Source organism: Eurosta solidaginis, chromosome 3 (assembly GCF_040869045.1).
Source record: "Eurosta solidaginis isolate ZX-2024a chromosome 3, ASM4086904v1, whole genome shotgun sequence".
Taxonomy (NCBI): Eukaryota; Metazoa; Arthropoda; class Insecta; order Diptera; family Tephritidae; genus Eurosta; species Eurosta solidaginis.
The window spans coordinates 221,485,100-221,502,305 of record NC_090321.1 but is presented as its reverse complement, the minus strand read 5'-3'; the positions used below and the strand labels follow the sequence as shown (position 1 = coordinate 221,502,305).

At 35.6% G+C, this 17,206-nt stretch overlaps 1 protein-coding gene across 2 annotated transcripts in view; it reads left to right on the top strand.

Moving 5' to 3' along the window:
* LOC137245103 (midasin) overlaps positions 1 to 17,206 on the top strand; it is a 52,203-nt gene that overhangs the window by 28,153 nt on the left and 6,844 nt on the right. For both annotated transcript variants that reach the window (XM_067775236.1, XM_067775237.1), the window contains 4 exons: positions 9,527 to 16,126; positions 16,192 to 16,318; positions 16,384 to 16,855; positions 16,919 to 17,024. In XM_067775236.1, the coding sequence (XP_067631337.1) occupies positions 9,527 to 16,126; positions 16,192 to 16,318; positions 16,384 to 16,855; positions 16,919 to 17,024 (7,305 nt within the window). The remainder of the gene's footprint in view (positions 1 to 9,526; positions 16,127 to 16,191; positions 16,319 to 16,383; positions 16,856 to 16,918; positions 17,025 to 17,206) is intronic.

Here is a 17,206-nt window from a genome sequence, read left to right as displayed (position 1 = left end):
AGCTTTGTAAACTCGGGCTCAGTTTTACATATTTATGTATGTTTGTTTAATGGTGTGTTCAGTTTATACTTATATTTAAGAATTCATGAGCTTAACACCGGCTTATAATAATTGAATTTCAATTATTATGTTTTCTAATTCTAAATTCGGGCTCAGTTTTACATATTTATCATATAATTAGAAACTGTTTATGTGATATCTGTGGTTGAGTCTGATATAATATTTTTGATGTGATGTTTTTGAGTTCGCCCTTTTTATACTCAGCGTGCTTTGCACACAGAGTATATTACGTGCTTTGCACACAGAGTATATTAACTTTGATTGGATAACGGTTGGTTGTACAGGTGTAAAGGAATCGAGATAGATATAGACTTCCATATATAAAAATCATCAGTATCGAAAAAAATTTGATTGAGCCATGTCCGTCCGTGCGTCCGTCCGTCCGTTAACACGACAACTTGAGTAAATATTGAGATATCTTCACCAAATTTGGTACACGAGCTGGACCTGGAATAGATTGGTATTGAAAATGAGCGAAATTGGATGATAACCACGCCCACTTTTTATATATATAACATTTTAGAAAACACAAAAACTTGATTTAGTAAATAATACACCTAGAATGTTGAAATTTGACGTAAGACTCTTGATAAAAATTTGAAATTTTTTTTTAAACGGGCGTGGCACCGCCCACTTGTGATAAAATCAATTGTACAAATATTATTAATCATAAATCAAAAATCGTTAAACCTATCGTAACAAAATTTGGCGGAAAGGTTGCTTTTACTATAAGGAATGCTTTGAAGAAAAAGGACGAAATCGGTTAAGGACCCCGCCCACTTTTATATAAAATATTTTTAAAAGGGTCGTGGACGAATAAAATAAGCTATTGCAAAGAGCTTTATATCAATGGTATTTCATTTCCCAAGTGGATTTACAACAATAAATTAAAATAAAAATTAAAAAAATGGGCGTGGCACCGCCCATTTTATGACTAAGCAATTTTCTATGTTTCGGCGGCCATAACACGAAGAAAAATTTACATATCGTAACAAAATTGGGTACACAAATTTTCCCTATAGCAGGAAATATTTCTAGAAAAATGGACGAGATCGGTTAAAGACTACGGCTACTTAGATATAAAACAAGTTTAAACAAGTAAGGACGAGACTGTCTTCGGCTGTCTCGAAGACTTCATACCTTTCATGAATGGGGCTGAACAATAATCTTATCCCGTTCGTAATCTCAAAATAATCGGACGTATAAGATAAGAAATATATAGTGAACAGATGTACATACCTAAACGATTTTTAAGATAAATATAAAATAAAAAATGACAAATAACCCCCTTATCTGAACGATAGGTTGTATGGGATTATATTATATATAGCTCCGATCGAAACGATTTTTACAGGAAATCTTCTATGATATATTAGAATATATATCACCAAGTTTCACTTTTTTTCTTCTTCGTTGCGAATGAGAAGCTTTGTAAATTCGGGCTCAGTTTTACATATTTATCATATAATTAGAAACTGTTTATGTGATATCTGTGGTTGAGTCTGATATAATATTTTTGATGTGATGTTTTTGAGTTCGCCCTTTTTATACTCAGCGTGCTTTGCACACAGAGTATATTACGTGCTTTGCACACAGAGTATATTAACTTTGATTGGATAACGGTTGGTTGTACAGCTATAAAGGAATCGAGATAGATATAGACTTCCATATATAAAAATCATCAGTATCGAAAAAAAATTTGATTGAGCCATGTCCGTCCGTGCGTCCGTCCGTCCGTTAACACGACAACTTGAGTAAATATTGAGATATCTTCACCAAATTTGGTACACGAGCTGGACCTAGAATAGATTGGTATTGAAAATGAGCGAAATTGGATGATAACCACGCCCACTTTTTATATATATAACATTTTAGAAAACACAAAAAACTTGATTTAGTAAATAATACACCTAGAATGTTGAAATTTGACGTGTGGACTGATATTAAGACTCTTGATAAAAATTTGAAATTTTTTTTTTTAAATGGGCGTGGCACCGCCCACTTGTGATAAAATCAATTGTACAAATATTATTAATCATAAATCAAAAATCGTTAAACCTATCGTAACAAAATTTGGCGGAAAGGTTGCTTTTACTATAAGGAATGCTTTGAAGAAAAAGGACGAAATCGGTTAAGGACCACGCCCACTTTTATATAAAATATTTTTAAAAGGGTCGTGGACGAATAAAATAAGCTATTGCAAAGAGCTTTATATCAATGGTATTTCATTTCCCAAGTGGATTTATAACAATAAATTAAAATAAAAATTAAAAAAATGGGCGTGGCACCGCCCATTTTATGACTAAGCAATTTTCTATGTTTCGGCGGCCATAACACGAAGAAAAATTTACATATCGTAACAAAATTGGGTACACAAATTTTCCCTATAGCAGGAAATATTTCTAGAAAAATGGACGAGATCGGTTAAAGACCACGGCTACTTAGATATAAAACAAGTTTAAACAAGTAAGGACGAGACTGTCTTCGGCTGTCTCGAAGACTTCATACCTTTCATGAATGGGGCTGAACAATAATCTTATCCCGTTCGTAATCTCAAAATAATCGGACGTATAAGATAAGAAATATATAGTGAACAGATGTACATACCTAAACGATTTTTAAGATAAATATAAAATAAAAAATGACAAATAACCCCCTTATCTGAACGATAGGTTGTATGGGATTATATTATATATAGCTCCGATCGAAACGATTTTTACAGGAAATCTTCTATGATATATTAGAATATATATCACCAAGTTTCACTTTTTTATATTGGAAACTAAGGGAGAAATGGCCAAAAATCTTTCTATCTGAACGATCGGTTGTATGGGATAGGTATATATTATATACATATAGCTCCGCTCAAAGTGATTTTTTCAAGAAATCTTCTATGATATATAAGAATAAATATAACCAAGTTTAACGTTTTTATATTGGAAATTAAGGGAGAAATGGCTAAAGATCTTTCTATCTGAACGATCGGTTGTATGGGATATATATTATATATAGCTCGGATCAAAATGATTTTTTCATGAATTCTACTATGATATATAAGAATAAATATCACCAAGTTTAACGTTTTTATATTGGAAATTAAGGGAGAAATTGCCAAAAATCTTTCTATCTGAACGATCGGTTGTATGGGATATATACTTTATATAGGTCCGATCAAAGTGATTTTTTCAAGATATCTTCTATGATATATTAGAATATATATCACCGAGTTTCACGTATATACTTTCTAAATTGCGGCAGGAATGACCAAAATCGTCTTATCTGAACGATCGGTTGTATGGGAGATATATTTTATAGTGGATCCGACAAATGTCTAATATAATACAAAAATACATCCTAGTGCCAAATTTCATTGAGATATCTCAAAATTTGAGGGACTAGTTTGCGTTCAAACAGACAGACGGACGGACAGACGGACATGGCTATATCAACTCAATTCGTCGCCCTGATCAATTCGGTATACTTAATGGTGAGTCTATCTTCTATATTTCTCAACGTTACAAACATCGGTCCAAAGTTAATATACCATTTCATGTTCATGAAAGGTATAAAAATGGCAAAAAACCCCCTTATCTGAACGATCGGTTGTATGGGATATATATTATATATAGCTCCGATCGAAGTAATTTTTTCATGAAATCTTCTCTGATATATTAGAATAAATATCACCAAGTTTAACGTTTTTATATTGGAAATTAAGGGAGAAATTGCCAAAAATCTTTATATCTGAACAATCGGTTGTATGGGATATATACTATATATAGCTCCGATCAAAGTGATTTTTTAAGAAAATCTTCTATGATATATTAAAATATATATGACCGAGTTTTACGTTTATACTTTCTAAATTAAGGGAGAAATGGCCAAAAATCTTTCTATCTTTTCTATAACTATATGTATATATGTAGCTCCGATCAAAGTGGTTTTTTCAGGATATCTTCTATGATATAAAAAATAAAATAAATGTAAGGCGCGATAACCTCCGAAGAGATCTAAGGCCGAGCTTCTTTTCCAATTTGCGTCGTGCTCCTCTTGATTTTCCCTACAAATCGGCCGGACGGGACCTACATGTTTTATGCCGACTCCGAACGGCATCTGCAAGGCAGATGAGTTTTCACTGAGAGCTTTTCATGGCAGAAATACACCCGGAGCGCTTGCCAAACACTGCCGAGGGGCGACCTCGCTTAGAAAAATTTTCTTCTAATTGAAAAACCTTATTTCTAAAATTTTGTTGTTGCTTTGCCCGGGGTGTGAACCCAGGGCATACGGTGTGGTAAGCGCAGCACGCTACCATCACACCACGGTGGCTATACTTTCTAAATTGTGGCAGGAATGACCAAAATCGTCTTATCTGAACGATCGGTTGTATGGGAGATATATGTTAACGTGGTCCGATCCTACCGGATCCGACAAATGTCTAATATAATACAAAAATACATCCTTGTGCCAATTTTCATTGAGATATCTCAAAATTTGAGGGACTAGTTTGCGTTCAAACATAGAGACGGACGGAGAGACGGACATGGCTATATCAACTCAGTTCGTCGCCCTGATCAATTCGGTATACATAATGGTGAGTCTATCTTCTATATTTCTCAACGTTACAAACATCGGACCAAAGTTAATATACCATTTCATGTTCATGAAAGGTATAAAAAGTCGTAGACTATAATAATAAGCTATAACTTAGCAAAAACTAGTTTTGAATCAATATATATTTCACTTATCAAGTTTTACTGTATGAGGAAATGCGGAGACATTTTTATTTTAAGGGCGGTGCCACGTGTTATGTAGAAAAGTAATTTATCTGAAATGAAATGTAAAATTGAAGCTCACGCTAAGTATATAATGTTCGGTTGCACCCGAACTTAGACATCTTTACTTGTTATATAGAATTTTTATTTGTTCAATAATATGAAGGTCTTATGGGCAAATCCCAAAAACTTTTACTTTTTTGGATACTCGGGTTTTGCACACGGGCAAAAAACTTAAGGCCAGAAAAAAGTATAAGCACATTAAGTTTGACCGTTTGACTATACGATCTGATGATTTTAAAAATCAAGAAAGTTGATAGTAAGTTTTTGCAGAACTTGGAAACGTAAAAAACGTCGATTTTTACACTTTTTCAAGCGATACCCTTGATTTTTTTTTTTTTTGAATTTTTTCAATAAAATTTTGAGGTATCGCTGAAACGCTATGGAATTTAAACCGAATGTTGTTTTTGAGACGGAGGTTCTAAAAGTATGAGCAAAATTAATGAGCCCCTCCAATACTCAAAACTTTCATCAATCAAAGTAGCGATACTTTTTTTTGTCATTTTCAATATTGACAGTTTTTTGCTTATAGCTTTTTGAGACAACTGAGTATTGAAATTTGGATTATGCACGATAATAGCCTATCAGGGACTAAAAATACCTGGAGCTTCAAATTCGATGTGCCCCTATCAGTTTTGAAGGTAGAGGCAGAAAAGTGGAAGCGCTTAATTGCGTAAATTTTTTTCAGGAGCATGTTTCTTTGTGGGCACAGCTACAATTTTACTTTTATCACTTCATACCCGTTTGTTAATTTTTTCTCTACACCACAGTAGTATACCATCAATTGCCTCATCTTGGAATATTCACGCAAGGAAAGATATTGATGTTTGTACATGGGGCAAATATACGAAATTTCCAACAAAAATTGGCAATCGTCAAAAACTGTAGAAAATTATTTTTTTTTTAAACCAGGTTTTATTTAAAAGTAAATGAAAAGAAACACAAATTTGGTACAAATTTTTTTTTTCTACACTTTTTGACGATTTCCAATTTTTGGCGAAAATTTCGTATATTTGCCCCATGTACAAACATTAATAACTTTCCTTGCGGGAATATTCCAAGATGAGGCAATTGACGGTATACTACTGTGGTGTAGAGAAAAAGTTAACAAACAAAATACCTGAATAATTTTTATTTTGCTTATAACATTTGATGGGATATTTTTTAAGGAGAAGTCATATTGTGTCCTCTGAGACTGTTGTAGTAGTATTTGGAACGTGATCTTTTTCGAATTTTTTTTATACTCAGCTGAGCAGAGCTCACAGAGTATATTAACTTTGTTCGCATAACGGTAATCTGTAACGGCTTAAACTAATCGAGATAGATATAGACTTCTATATATCAAATTAATGATCTAGGCGAAAAAGGAAATTCATTTAACCATGTCCGTCCGTCCGTCCGTTCGTAAACACGATAACTTGAGTAAATTTTGAGGTATCTTGATGAAATTTGGTACGTAGGTTCCTGGGCACTCATCTCAGATCGCTATTTAAAATGAACGAAATCGGACTACAACCACGCCCACTTTTTCGATATCGAATATTTCGAAAAACCGAAAAAGTGCGATAATTCATTACCGAAAACGGATATAGCGATGAAACTTGGTAGGTGCGTTGACCTTATGACGAAAAATAGAAAATTAGTAAAATTTTGGACAATGGGCGTGGCACCGCCCACTTTTAAAAGTAGGTACTTTAAAAGTTTTGCAAGCTGTAATTTCGCAGTCCTTAAAGATATCATGATGAAATTAGGCAGGCACGTTCCTCCTATTACTATATGTGTGCTAAATAAAAATTAGCAAAATCGGGTGACGAACACGCCCACTTAAAAAAAAAAATTGTTAAGTCAAATTTTAATAAAAAATTTAATATCTTTACAGTATATAAGTAAATTATGTCAACATTCAACTCCCGTAATGATATGGTGCAACAAAATACAAAAATAAAAGAAAATTTCAAAATGGGCGTGGCTCCGCCCTTTTTCATTTAATTCGTCTAGAATACTTTTAAGGCCATAAGTCGAACCAAAATTTACCAATCCTTGTGAAATTTGGTAGGTGCATAGATTCTATGACGATAACTGTTTTCTGTGAAAATGGGCAAAATCGGTTGAAGCCACGCCCAGTTTTTATACACGGTCGACGGTCTGTCCTTCCGCTGGCCGTTAACACGATAACTTGAGCAAAAATCGATATATCTTTACTAAACTTAGTTCACGTACTTATCTGAACTCACTTTATCTTGGTATAAAAAATGGCCGAAATCCGACAATGACCACGCCCACTTTTTGATATCGAAAATTACGAAAAATGAAAAAAATGCCATAATTCTGTACCAAATATCAAAAATTGGATTGGTTTATTGACGCAAAATATAACTTTAGAAAAAACTTTGTAAAATGGGTGTGACACCTACCATGTTAAGTAGAAGAAATGAAAAAGTTGTGGAGGTCGAAATCAAAAGCCCTTGGAATCTCGGCAGGATACTGTTCGTGTTATGACATATATAAATAAATTAGCGGTACCCGACAGATGATGTTCTGGGTCACCCTGATCCACATTTTGGTCGATATCTCGAAAACGCCTTCACATATACCACTAAGGGCCACTCCCTTTTAAAACCCTCATTAATACCCTTAATTTGATACCCATATCGTAAAAATACATTCTAGAGTCACCCGTGGTCCACCCTTATTGCGATATCTCGAAAAGGCGTCCACCTATACAACTAAGGCCCACTCCGTTTTAAATAATCATTAGCACCTTTCATTTGATACCCATATCGTACAAACGCATTCTAGAGTCACCCCTGGTCCACCTTTATGGCGATATCCCGAAATGGCGTCCACCTATAGAACTATGGCCCACTCCATTTTAAAATACTCTTTAATACCTTCCATTTGATACACATGTCACACAAACACATTCCAGGTTTACCCTAGGTTCATTTTCCTACATTGTGATTTTCCCTTATTTTGTCTCCAAAGCTCTCAGCTGAGTATGTAATGTTCGGTTACACCCGAACTTAGCTTTCCTTACTTTTTTATATTAGTGATGTGATAAGTTTGATACGATATTTATAAAAGGATGTTTATATTGTGATGTTTGCATTCAATCCCACTTAGCGTTTAGCTGATTCAATTTTGAATTTCCCTACATATCAATACAATTTGATTACTCTTTCTGAATAATCACAATAATGAGTTATCATACAAGTGAACACAAGAAATAACCAAATATGAATACTTTTGATGATGAAAAACTGAAAATCATTTTCGATCACTTTTTGGAATCATTTTTTAAGTCCTTTGATGACTAGATTTTAATATTTCATAAAAATCAACAAAAAGAATAATCAAATATGAATACTTTTGATGATCAAAAACTGAATATTGTTTTTCAATCACATTTTGGAATCATATTTGAATCAAATGTGTTTACTTTGAGTGATCAAAAATTTGTAGTAATTTTTCAATCAGCTTTCTGAATCTTTTCCGACTATCTTTGTTGACTGAGCAATAAATTTTATACTTGTTAAAATTTTACTTTTCATTGAAAATCTTATTTTTTCACGTGCACACATTTTTTCAATCATGAAGCTAAGAAAAAATATGTACATACATATATCAAAATTTTATTATTAAGATGTTCTTTAAGCAAATATAATGCAAATGCTGCTCGAACGAAGATTTCCCCAACCATTTCTCCACCTTCGGCTTCCCAGAAAATATGTACATAATATTTGGACAATACAAAGGTTGTGAGCTATTTGAACCCTAGGTAAGTGAAACTCTCTTGACATATGTACTTGGATATGTCTTCAACATCCCGTACTGTACCGTATTTTAAGATATTGTCGATCATAGCTGAGGTTGGATGTTGTAGTCGCAGGTGTATATCGGTCAAGTTTGTTTGCGAGTGACCTGTGGCTCAAATAGCTCACTTCCGCATTCTTTCTTCCCCTGATGAAATAAGATTACTATGTAGTATCTTATTTTGAATGATATATGAAGAATCAATGCATCATAATCGCATTCAAAAATGATTCAAAAATCTCAACCAAAACGATTGAAATATGTTCACGAATATGATCAGAAAATGACTGTGAAAAGCAGTCAAATATTACTCTAAAACAATTAATGCTAAATTTTACAGTGATATCAAATATGAATAAAAAGTGTTTCGAAACATGAATCAAAAATGATTATTCAAGAATAATCACATTTATGGTACATTTTTCTCCCGACGATACATTAATTTTCGAATAGAAAATACCATGGCGGAACGATACAAGGTGGCAGCATGGGACAGCTGATCATACCATTTTTTTATTTGATTTGATACATCAACTTTCGGCGCAGTACGATTTTGACATTTGTCCATCGAATTTACAAAAACAAAATACATAGAATTTTTATTTATGTTTGTAGGTATGTCACCATGCTGCCACCTTGTATCGTTCCGTCATGGAAAATACTTTTAAATTTGAACGTTTTTAATCATCTTGATGTATGATATTTAAATATTTTATGATCAAAAATTTCAAAAAATGCTGGCTGGGGTTTAACTTAAAAATTTTTTTTAATTTTTCTTTTTTTTTTTCAAATTATCGTAATTCCAATTATTTTTTTTACAGATTAAATTTTACAAACTGATACGGCTCATGGACCACGTGCTTGATGTTGTACCGTTATATGGCAGCTATACCCCGTTATTTGTTTTAAGAAAATTTTTTACACAAAAATCCGATAATGCCAAACGAGCACGCGAAATCATCAATAAATGCTTCGAACAACGTATCAGCTGCAAGGTGAAGCAAATTGAAGTACAACAAACACATAGCACTGAAATACCTGACGATCTACAATCAGCATTACACGAATTTATAAATGAGCAACTGGAAGAAAAAAGCAATGCAGCATATGAAGATTTAGATCTTCTTCAAACAGAAATTGTTGCACTACAAAATGCTGTGAACTCACAAGATGAGCTGGAGGCGGAATTGCAACCGAAAGAGTTTGATTTGCGCTTGCTTGCGCTGCGTGAATTTTACTTAGCTAAAGCTTTATGTATTATTGGCAATTGCAGTGCTTCCAACGATACCAAGATTAATGAAATTTACTGTGAGGAAACTACATCACTCAATAATTTTACATGGTGTTTAATTAAAACATACAATTCGAACATGTACAAGCGCTATGAAAAAGTATGGACACATATGATGGAGTATTTAAAAAGCGTTGAAAGCGTGCAGGTATTCGAGCAGCTATTACAATATCTAAATGGCAGCTATAGACATTTTAATTCATATTATGCACAATTAATAAATGCGGTTAACAATATACAATTGTGCAATTTAGCGACGCGCGAAAATGCTACAAATGTGCGCAGAGTGGCCGAAGATATTGATTGTACTTATACCTATGATGGCTGTAGTTTTCTAAATGTGTTCTTGTCACTAGTATATCAAGAAAATGGCACGCTTCGCCCCATACCGCTAAATGAATTGAGTGAATGGCAAGCAACATTGAAACATCTACAGCAACTTCTATGGCAAAATGCTGCTTTGATGGCAACCGATTACAGTATCGTGCAAAATAATTTTAGTATTGTGAAAATGAATGCACAGAAATTGCTGCATGAAGTTGCATATGTGCGACATATTTGTGAGAGTTTGGAAAGGGAGGAGTTTAATGAATATAATGAACACTTTGAAAAACTGGTACAGATTTTAGAGAAAGAGCATACAGAAATTTTAAAGCTTGAAAGTATGAATCTCTTGCAGCAGCAATATACGCATGTTCCAGTCTACAATCAACAAATAATGCAATATCAAGTCGCATTACTAAATAGTTTGATTGGTGCTATTGAAGTGTGTTTGCTCACTTTCACGCCAATCATTGATCCCGTTGAAAAGAATCGTTTGAAGAATTTGTATGTTGTAGAGGATATAAATTGTTTGTATACAATGACTACAGCGTATGATTTTATGCGCATTGTTATGAAATATAAAAATTTCGGTGTTGAAATATACAAAGCGTTTGAAGCGCGCTTAATTGCATTGCACGTTAAACAACAAAAATTTGCGCAAAAATTAGCGTTGCGTCCAGAAAAATGTCTCTATAGCAAACTTGTCGAAGATATTGGGCATTATCTTCGCACAAATTGCTCACCACAAAGTTTAATAACGCTTATCGAAAGCGCACAACGTTCATGGTTGCTACTCACACGTGAATTTCACACAAATACAGCACAAAAATCTCTTAACAATAATGCTGAAGTTATAGGTAAACTGAATTTATGGATAACGAACTCACAACGTTTTCTAAATCACACTTTAAAAGCGTATATGGATCACTATCAAGATTTCATACAACCGCTGCAATATTCTATCGATAAACTACGTTTCAGCTTTGAAGGCTTGAAAATTTTACTCACACAAGCGAGTAGTAATATTGTGCAATTGCAGAGTGAGCACAAACAAGTCTACACAAATTTGAATTCAAGTGAAAAATTATCGCAAACTTTGGCAAATATTGCAGAATTTCCAGCAACTCATCATTTAATAAAATCAGAAGTGGAATATTCAACACATGCAGTGCTGAAGCAGAGCTCATATATAAATTGTGTAATGCAACAGCTGCCACATAGTGAGTACAGTTATTTTGGTTTACTGAAAGCAAAACTCACCGAGCTGCGCAACAATATTGCAATTTCGCAAACAATAAATGAATGCATATTTCATGAGCTTGATTTTATTTTTTCTGTAACAAATGAAATATGGCAAGCTGAAGAGGAGCGCAGACGAGCACAAAAAGCAGAAGAGGAAAGTTTGTATGTTAATAAAACAAAGTGCGCTGAAGAAGATGAAGAATTGCTGGAGCTCCAAGAAATCGAAACACATTTTCCCACAAATGTTGAAGAAGATTTTGGTGAATTTCTAATAGAGGCAACGCTTGAGAAAGTTGTTAAATTAGATAAAAAAGCTAATTTGAAGAAGAAAATCACGCAACTAATAAGCGATGAAGATTACACATTTTTATCGACAAATTTCATAGATTTAATGGAGCAGTATACGCGCGTATATTATTACAAAGCAACGAAAACGAAACGCGATGAATTAAAATTCGTTGAACCATTTGAAGCGCGCATGCGCGCATTTGTTCCCTTATATGCGTATTACAAACGTGGCCTAAATGATGCATTCACAGAGGAGACATATAACAGCTGCATTTTTGCACTTGCGCTACAACAACAGCAACTCTCCAATACTGATTTATTGATGCCGCAAACTCTGAATGAACATAAAAGCAGCTATAATTACTACAAAGATTCGAACATACCTGAAATAATGGGTTGTATTGAGTTACTTAAAGATATTGAAGCGCATACCGAGGTCCAGCTAGATTTATATCCTGAACATGCAGGCTTGATTGATATAAAACGTGTAATTGAACGAATACGCACGCTGCCAGCCACAGCACCAGTGGTACGCTTCAACACTGGCTTTCAACTACTGCGTCAAAAGTTGGCACAATGGAATGAGATAGCGCATAAAGGTAATCATATGCGTCAGCAAGAAGTGGGAGTAGCTGAATGTGTGCAACGTTGGATGAAATTGGAATTGCAATGTTGGCGCAATTGCCTCAATCAGACTAAGGAAAAAGTCGAAGCTAATGCACATAAATATTGGTTTTTCATTTATCAACTTTTGCGTGAATATCGTTTAGAACGGGATCTGGATAGCACATTTACGGATATGAAAAGCGCAGAAAAACGTTTCGCCGATGGTGAAGTGCTCGATGAGTCTGATTGTTTGCACAAAAAGTCGAAAGTTAGCGCTAACGATATTGTACGCATACTACGCCAGTTTGTTGAAGCAGCAAATTATGGCGATTTTCATGTGCGCCTACAACTTTTACAAGCATTCGAATTATATTTGCATAACCTCGACCAATTTACTGTAAATAGCGCCGCAACTGAAAAAGCGCGCGCACTCATATCCGGCTTGCGCAATTTACAAATCTATTTTGCGCAATTTGTTCAAGAAATTGAAGAGACTGCGCTGAACATGCGTTCGCCTATTGAAAAGAAACTAAAAGAGCTCGTCAAGATTGAAAGTTATAATAAAGATTTATCTTACTTTAGTATGCGAAATAATGTGGCGCGCGTTCACCGTAATTTGAATAAATTTTTAAAAGAATATCAACAACAATTGCAGCAAAAAATAACACCAGTATTTCAACCAAAAGATGCTACTGTTAAAGATTACAATTTTGAAAATGATAAAGGACGTGAATTACGCTATGATGCGCGCATTAAATATTATTTAGTAGAAGTTAAAAACTTTATAGCAGCAGCAAAGTTGTCGGAGAAATTCGCTCATGATGCTAATAATGGCGCCGCACACGCTGAAGACCTTGTAGTGCAGGCTTCAAATGATAGTCAGCAACTTTTGCAAAAAGTTGGTCGCTTATTCAAAATATCACGGAATATTGTCAAAGAAACTGTACGTCACGCTAAGTTTCCGAAACTGACAATCGCTTTGGATAGCGTGCTTTGTGCGCAATTGGAGCGTTGTGATGAATTGCGAGCGCTTAGTGTGGATCGTAGCAAGGAACGCCCTAAACAACTGATAGAAGCCAAACAAATATTGCAGCAAAAACGCAAAGGGCTTGCTGATCTATTTAAAACGCTCGCACAACTTGGTTTGAGTTTTAAATCAGGTTTAATGGAATTATCGCTACGTAATGATTTCTCAGAGCTGACCATACCGCCATTCTGTATTAAGACAATGTTAGGCGCGCGCAATGATAAGCGTCTCCACGCACATTTATTGCATTTAAATGAGAACTTAGATCGTTATTATGCTAAATGTGAATTTAAATTGCGTTTACTGCAAAACATCATGCTAGCACCGCTTTCCGAATTGGGTCCACCCAATATCGAACGCATCAAAGGTTTTGCTGTCGATATGTTTCTCCTGGTGCAAAGTCAACGACGTATACTTTCCAGTACGTGTAAGCAAATTTATGATTTAGAAATATTAATGCAGCAAATAAAAGATATTCACGATGTAGCATGTGTTGAAGACTCTGCTAAAGCTGTGCAGGCCCTCGGCTTTAACGAAACGCGTAAAGCTTATATTTGCTTGCGCGAATCCATCTCCCACATACGTTATGTTATAGAACAGTTCGCGTTGCTGTTGACATGTGCGCCATCTACCGAAAGTGCAGCAGATAATGTTTTGCTGAGTAGTGGAAATCGTTTGCTGCAAAACTCACCATACTATAGTGTCATCGTTTCAAATTGTGAGTATGTGCTTACAACTGCCAAATCAACGCTCATTGATATGTTAAAAAATGATAAGGAATTCCTGAGCGTAGCAATGGTAAGCGGTTACAAAGCAACGCATGCAGAATTGCAACAAAACATTCAGCAAATATTTACTAGCTTGAGTAGAGCCGTTGGCGAAGATTTACCTTTCGCTAAACCGATTTCAGCGCTGCTTTCAGACATCAAAGCTTGTAGGAATCGCATTTCCTCATCTCCCTCTACTGCACCAACAAATTTAGAACAAGTGGAAGCTGTGTTGGAACGTATTCTACATGCTGTATTACTGGCCTTACAGAAACTTTACAAAAAACACACTGAAATACCAACTGCTACTCAGTCGACTGAGGAGTCAACGTCGTCACCCAGTAAAGCGCACAATGAGCTCGAGTTGCAAGAAAAACATTTGAAGGAACAATTACATACTGCGCTCGAATCTGATTGGGAGACGCTTAATATCGCAAACATCGTGCAGCAACTGTCGCACGTCCTACTCACGCTCAAACATGCAATACCAACGCAGCTAAAGTTGGCTTCTGCGCGCAAGCTCATCACACTTATGCCCATTTTAGAACAATATTATTTATTGGCCGATTACTATCTGTTCCAACAATTGGGCGCACACAAAGTCTCAGCGAAAATGCTCTCTGTTATGTTGACCGTTTTTGTAGAGATCGGCAGCAAAGGTTTTTGTGTGCCACCCGATCTGATGCATGATGAAGAAGGGCAGGCCAAGAAGCAGAAAGAGGGTGAAGGTTTCGGTTTGGAAGATGGAACTGGTGAGAATGATGCGTCGGATAGGATTGAGTCTGAAGATCAATTAGACGACGCAAAACGGCCGGAGGATCGCAAAGAGGAGCAAGGCAAGCAGCCGGAAGACTGCAAGCAAGATAAGTCAATTGATGTGAGTGAGGACTTTGACGCAAAAATGCAGGATATAGAGAAGAATGAAGAAGATGACAGCGGTGAATCGGAAGATGATGGTGAAATGAATAAAGAAATGGGTGAGACCGGGCAGGAGGCAGAAAAGTTGGATGAGCAAATATGGGGTGATGATGAAGAGAAAGGAGAAGAAGAAGATGAAGAGCAGGAACAGGATGATAATGAACAAGGAAAGGGCACGAAAGATGAAAAAGATACGCACAATGATTTGGAAACAAAGAATGAGGCTGCCAAAGAAAACGATGACGAGAACGAAGGTCTAGATGCTACAAATGATACAACAAACGATAAACGTAAGCAACCAGAAAAGGACGTTGAAAATATGAAAGAACCTGAAGTGGATGAAGATCAGCCCAATCCTTATCACAATGAGTTGGAAGAACCACCGGAGGCCGAGGAAATGGATTTGGGTGATATGAATATGGATAATGAGCAAGAGGGCGAAGACGAGCGCGAAGGCGAAGAAAATCCATTCGATATTGATACAATGAAAGAAAATATGGAAGAGAACCCAAATGAGCCTTCTAAAGACGAGCAAGAGGAAGAAGGAAAAGAAAACGAAACAAAATCAGATGATAGCGACTCAGAGGCGGAAAATGCAGATACCGAACTGCGAAAAGATACAAATAGTGATGAAGAAAAAGAGCGAGATGAAGAAGACAAAGATGGGGAATCAGATGAAACACAAACGCGTGGCGAACAAGAAGCACAAACCACCACAGAGGATAAACAAGAAGCTGAAAAAGAGGAGGAGGAACATAGCGAAAAGCCGGAAGAATACGAACAGTCTAAGGACAAAACGAGCAAGGAAGAGAATATGCAATCAGTACCAGAAACAGAAAACAAAGGCACACCAGATCAAGTGCAAAGCGAGAAAGATGAAGAAGTGAAACAGGAACAAAAATTAGATGAACAAGAAACGGGAGAAGAGAAAGATGGAGTTGGTCAAGCGGAAAACGATGTGAGTATATAAAGCTTTTTTTTAGAGCAAGTGGTTTATAATTTGAGCAATAACTTTTTAAATAGACCAATGAAGGCGGCCACCAAGGCATCGCTGAAACTAAGGAAAAGGTGGCCAAGCATGAGAGCACGAAAGAGCGAGAGTCCAAGGAGAAGCGTAAACAGGGAAAAACGAATGAAGAGCGAACATTAGGTGAGTTAACGACTTGACTTAACAAAGCTCAATATTTTTATACTTATAAAACTGCCTATTTTTAGGTGAAGCGGAAATGAATAAGTTGAAACAATTGAAAACAATAGATAAAGTGAAAGAACAACAACAACAGAGCGACGACGCCAAAGACGAAGAAGATGATGATAAAAAAACAGATGCCGAAGAATTCCAACATGTTAAAGATCCAAAGAAAAGCGATATAACAACGCTGGATAACGCGACCGAAGAGCAATCAAAGAAAATACAACATCAAGAAGATGAACAAAACGACGAAGAACAACAAAATGCGGAAAACGACGAAATGGAAAACAATGAAGACGAAAGCCATAAAACTGACGAAGATGCGGAGGATCCACAAGAAATGAGTGCAGAAAAGTTTGATAAGAGATCTGATAAACCATCAAAAACAGATCGTAGCAAAGAGCGCACGAACACCAAGGAAGAAATGGAAGTTGAAGGTGAAATTGTTACCACTATGACCGCAGAGCGCAGTGATGATACATCAGCTCATTGCAAGTGAGTAGAAATTGTTAGTGTAATGAAATACATATAAAATTATTATCATATTTTACTATTTAGTAAAGAGATACTTTTGGAGAATGTGACACGAAGTGAGGAATTAAGCACAGCTGAGCAATTGGAAATGCGACGTTTATATCAGCAACAGCTGACGGCTAATAAAACGGTAGGTTTGAATGTTTATTTGAATGATTTTCCGTCATCCCTTGTCAAATTTTGTTTCGAGACAAACCGGTTTCGGCGTTGTGCCATTATCAGTGTCGATTTTCGTTCTGATGTGTTGTTGTCGTTTGTCTTGTATTTATAATTCGTAGGTACATGAGCAGGTATTGTCAAAATTGATGCTTG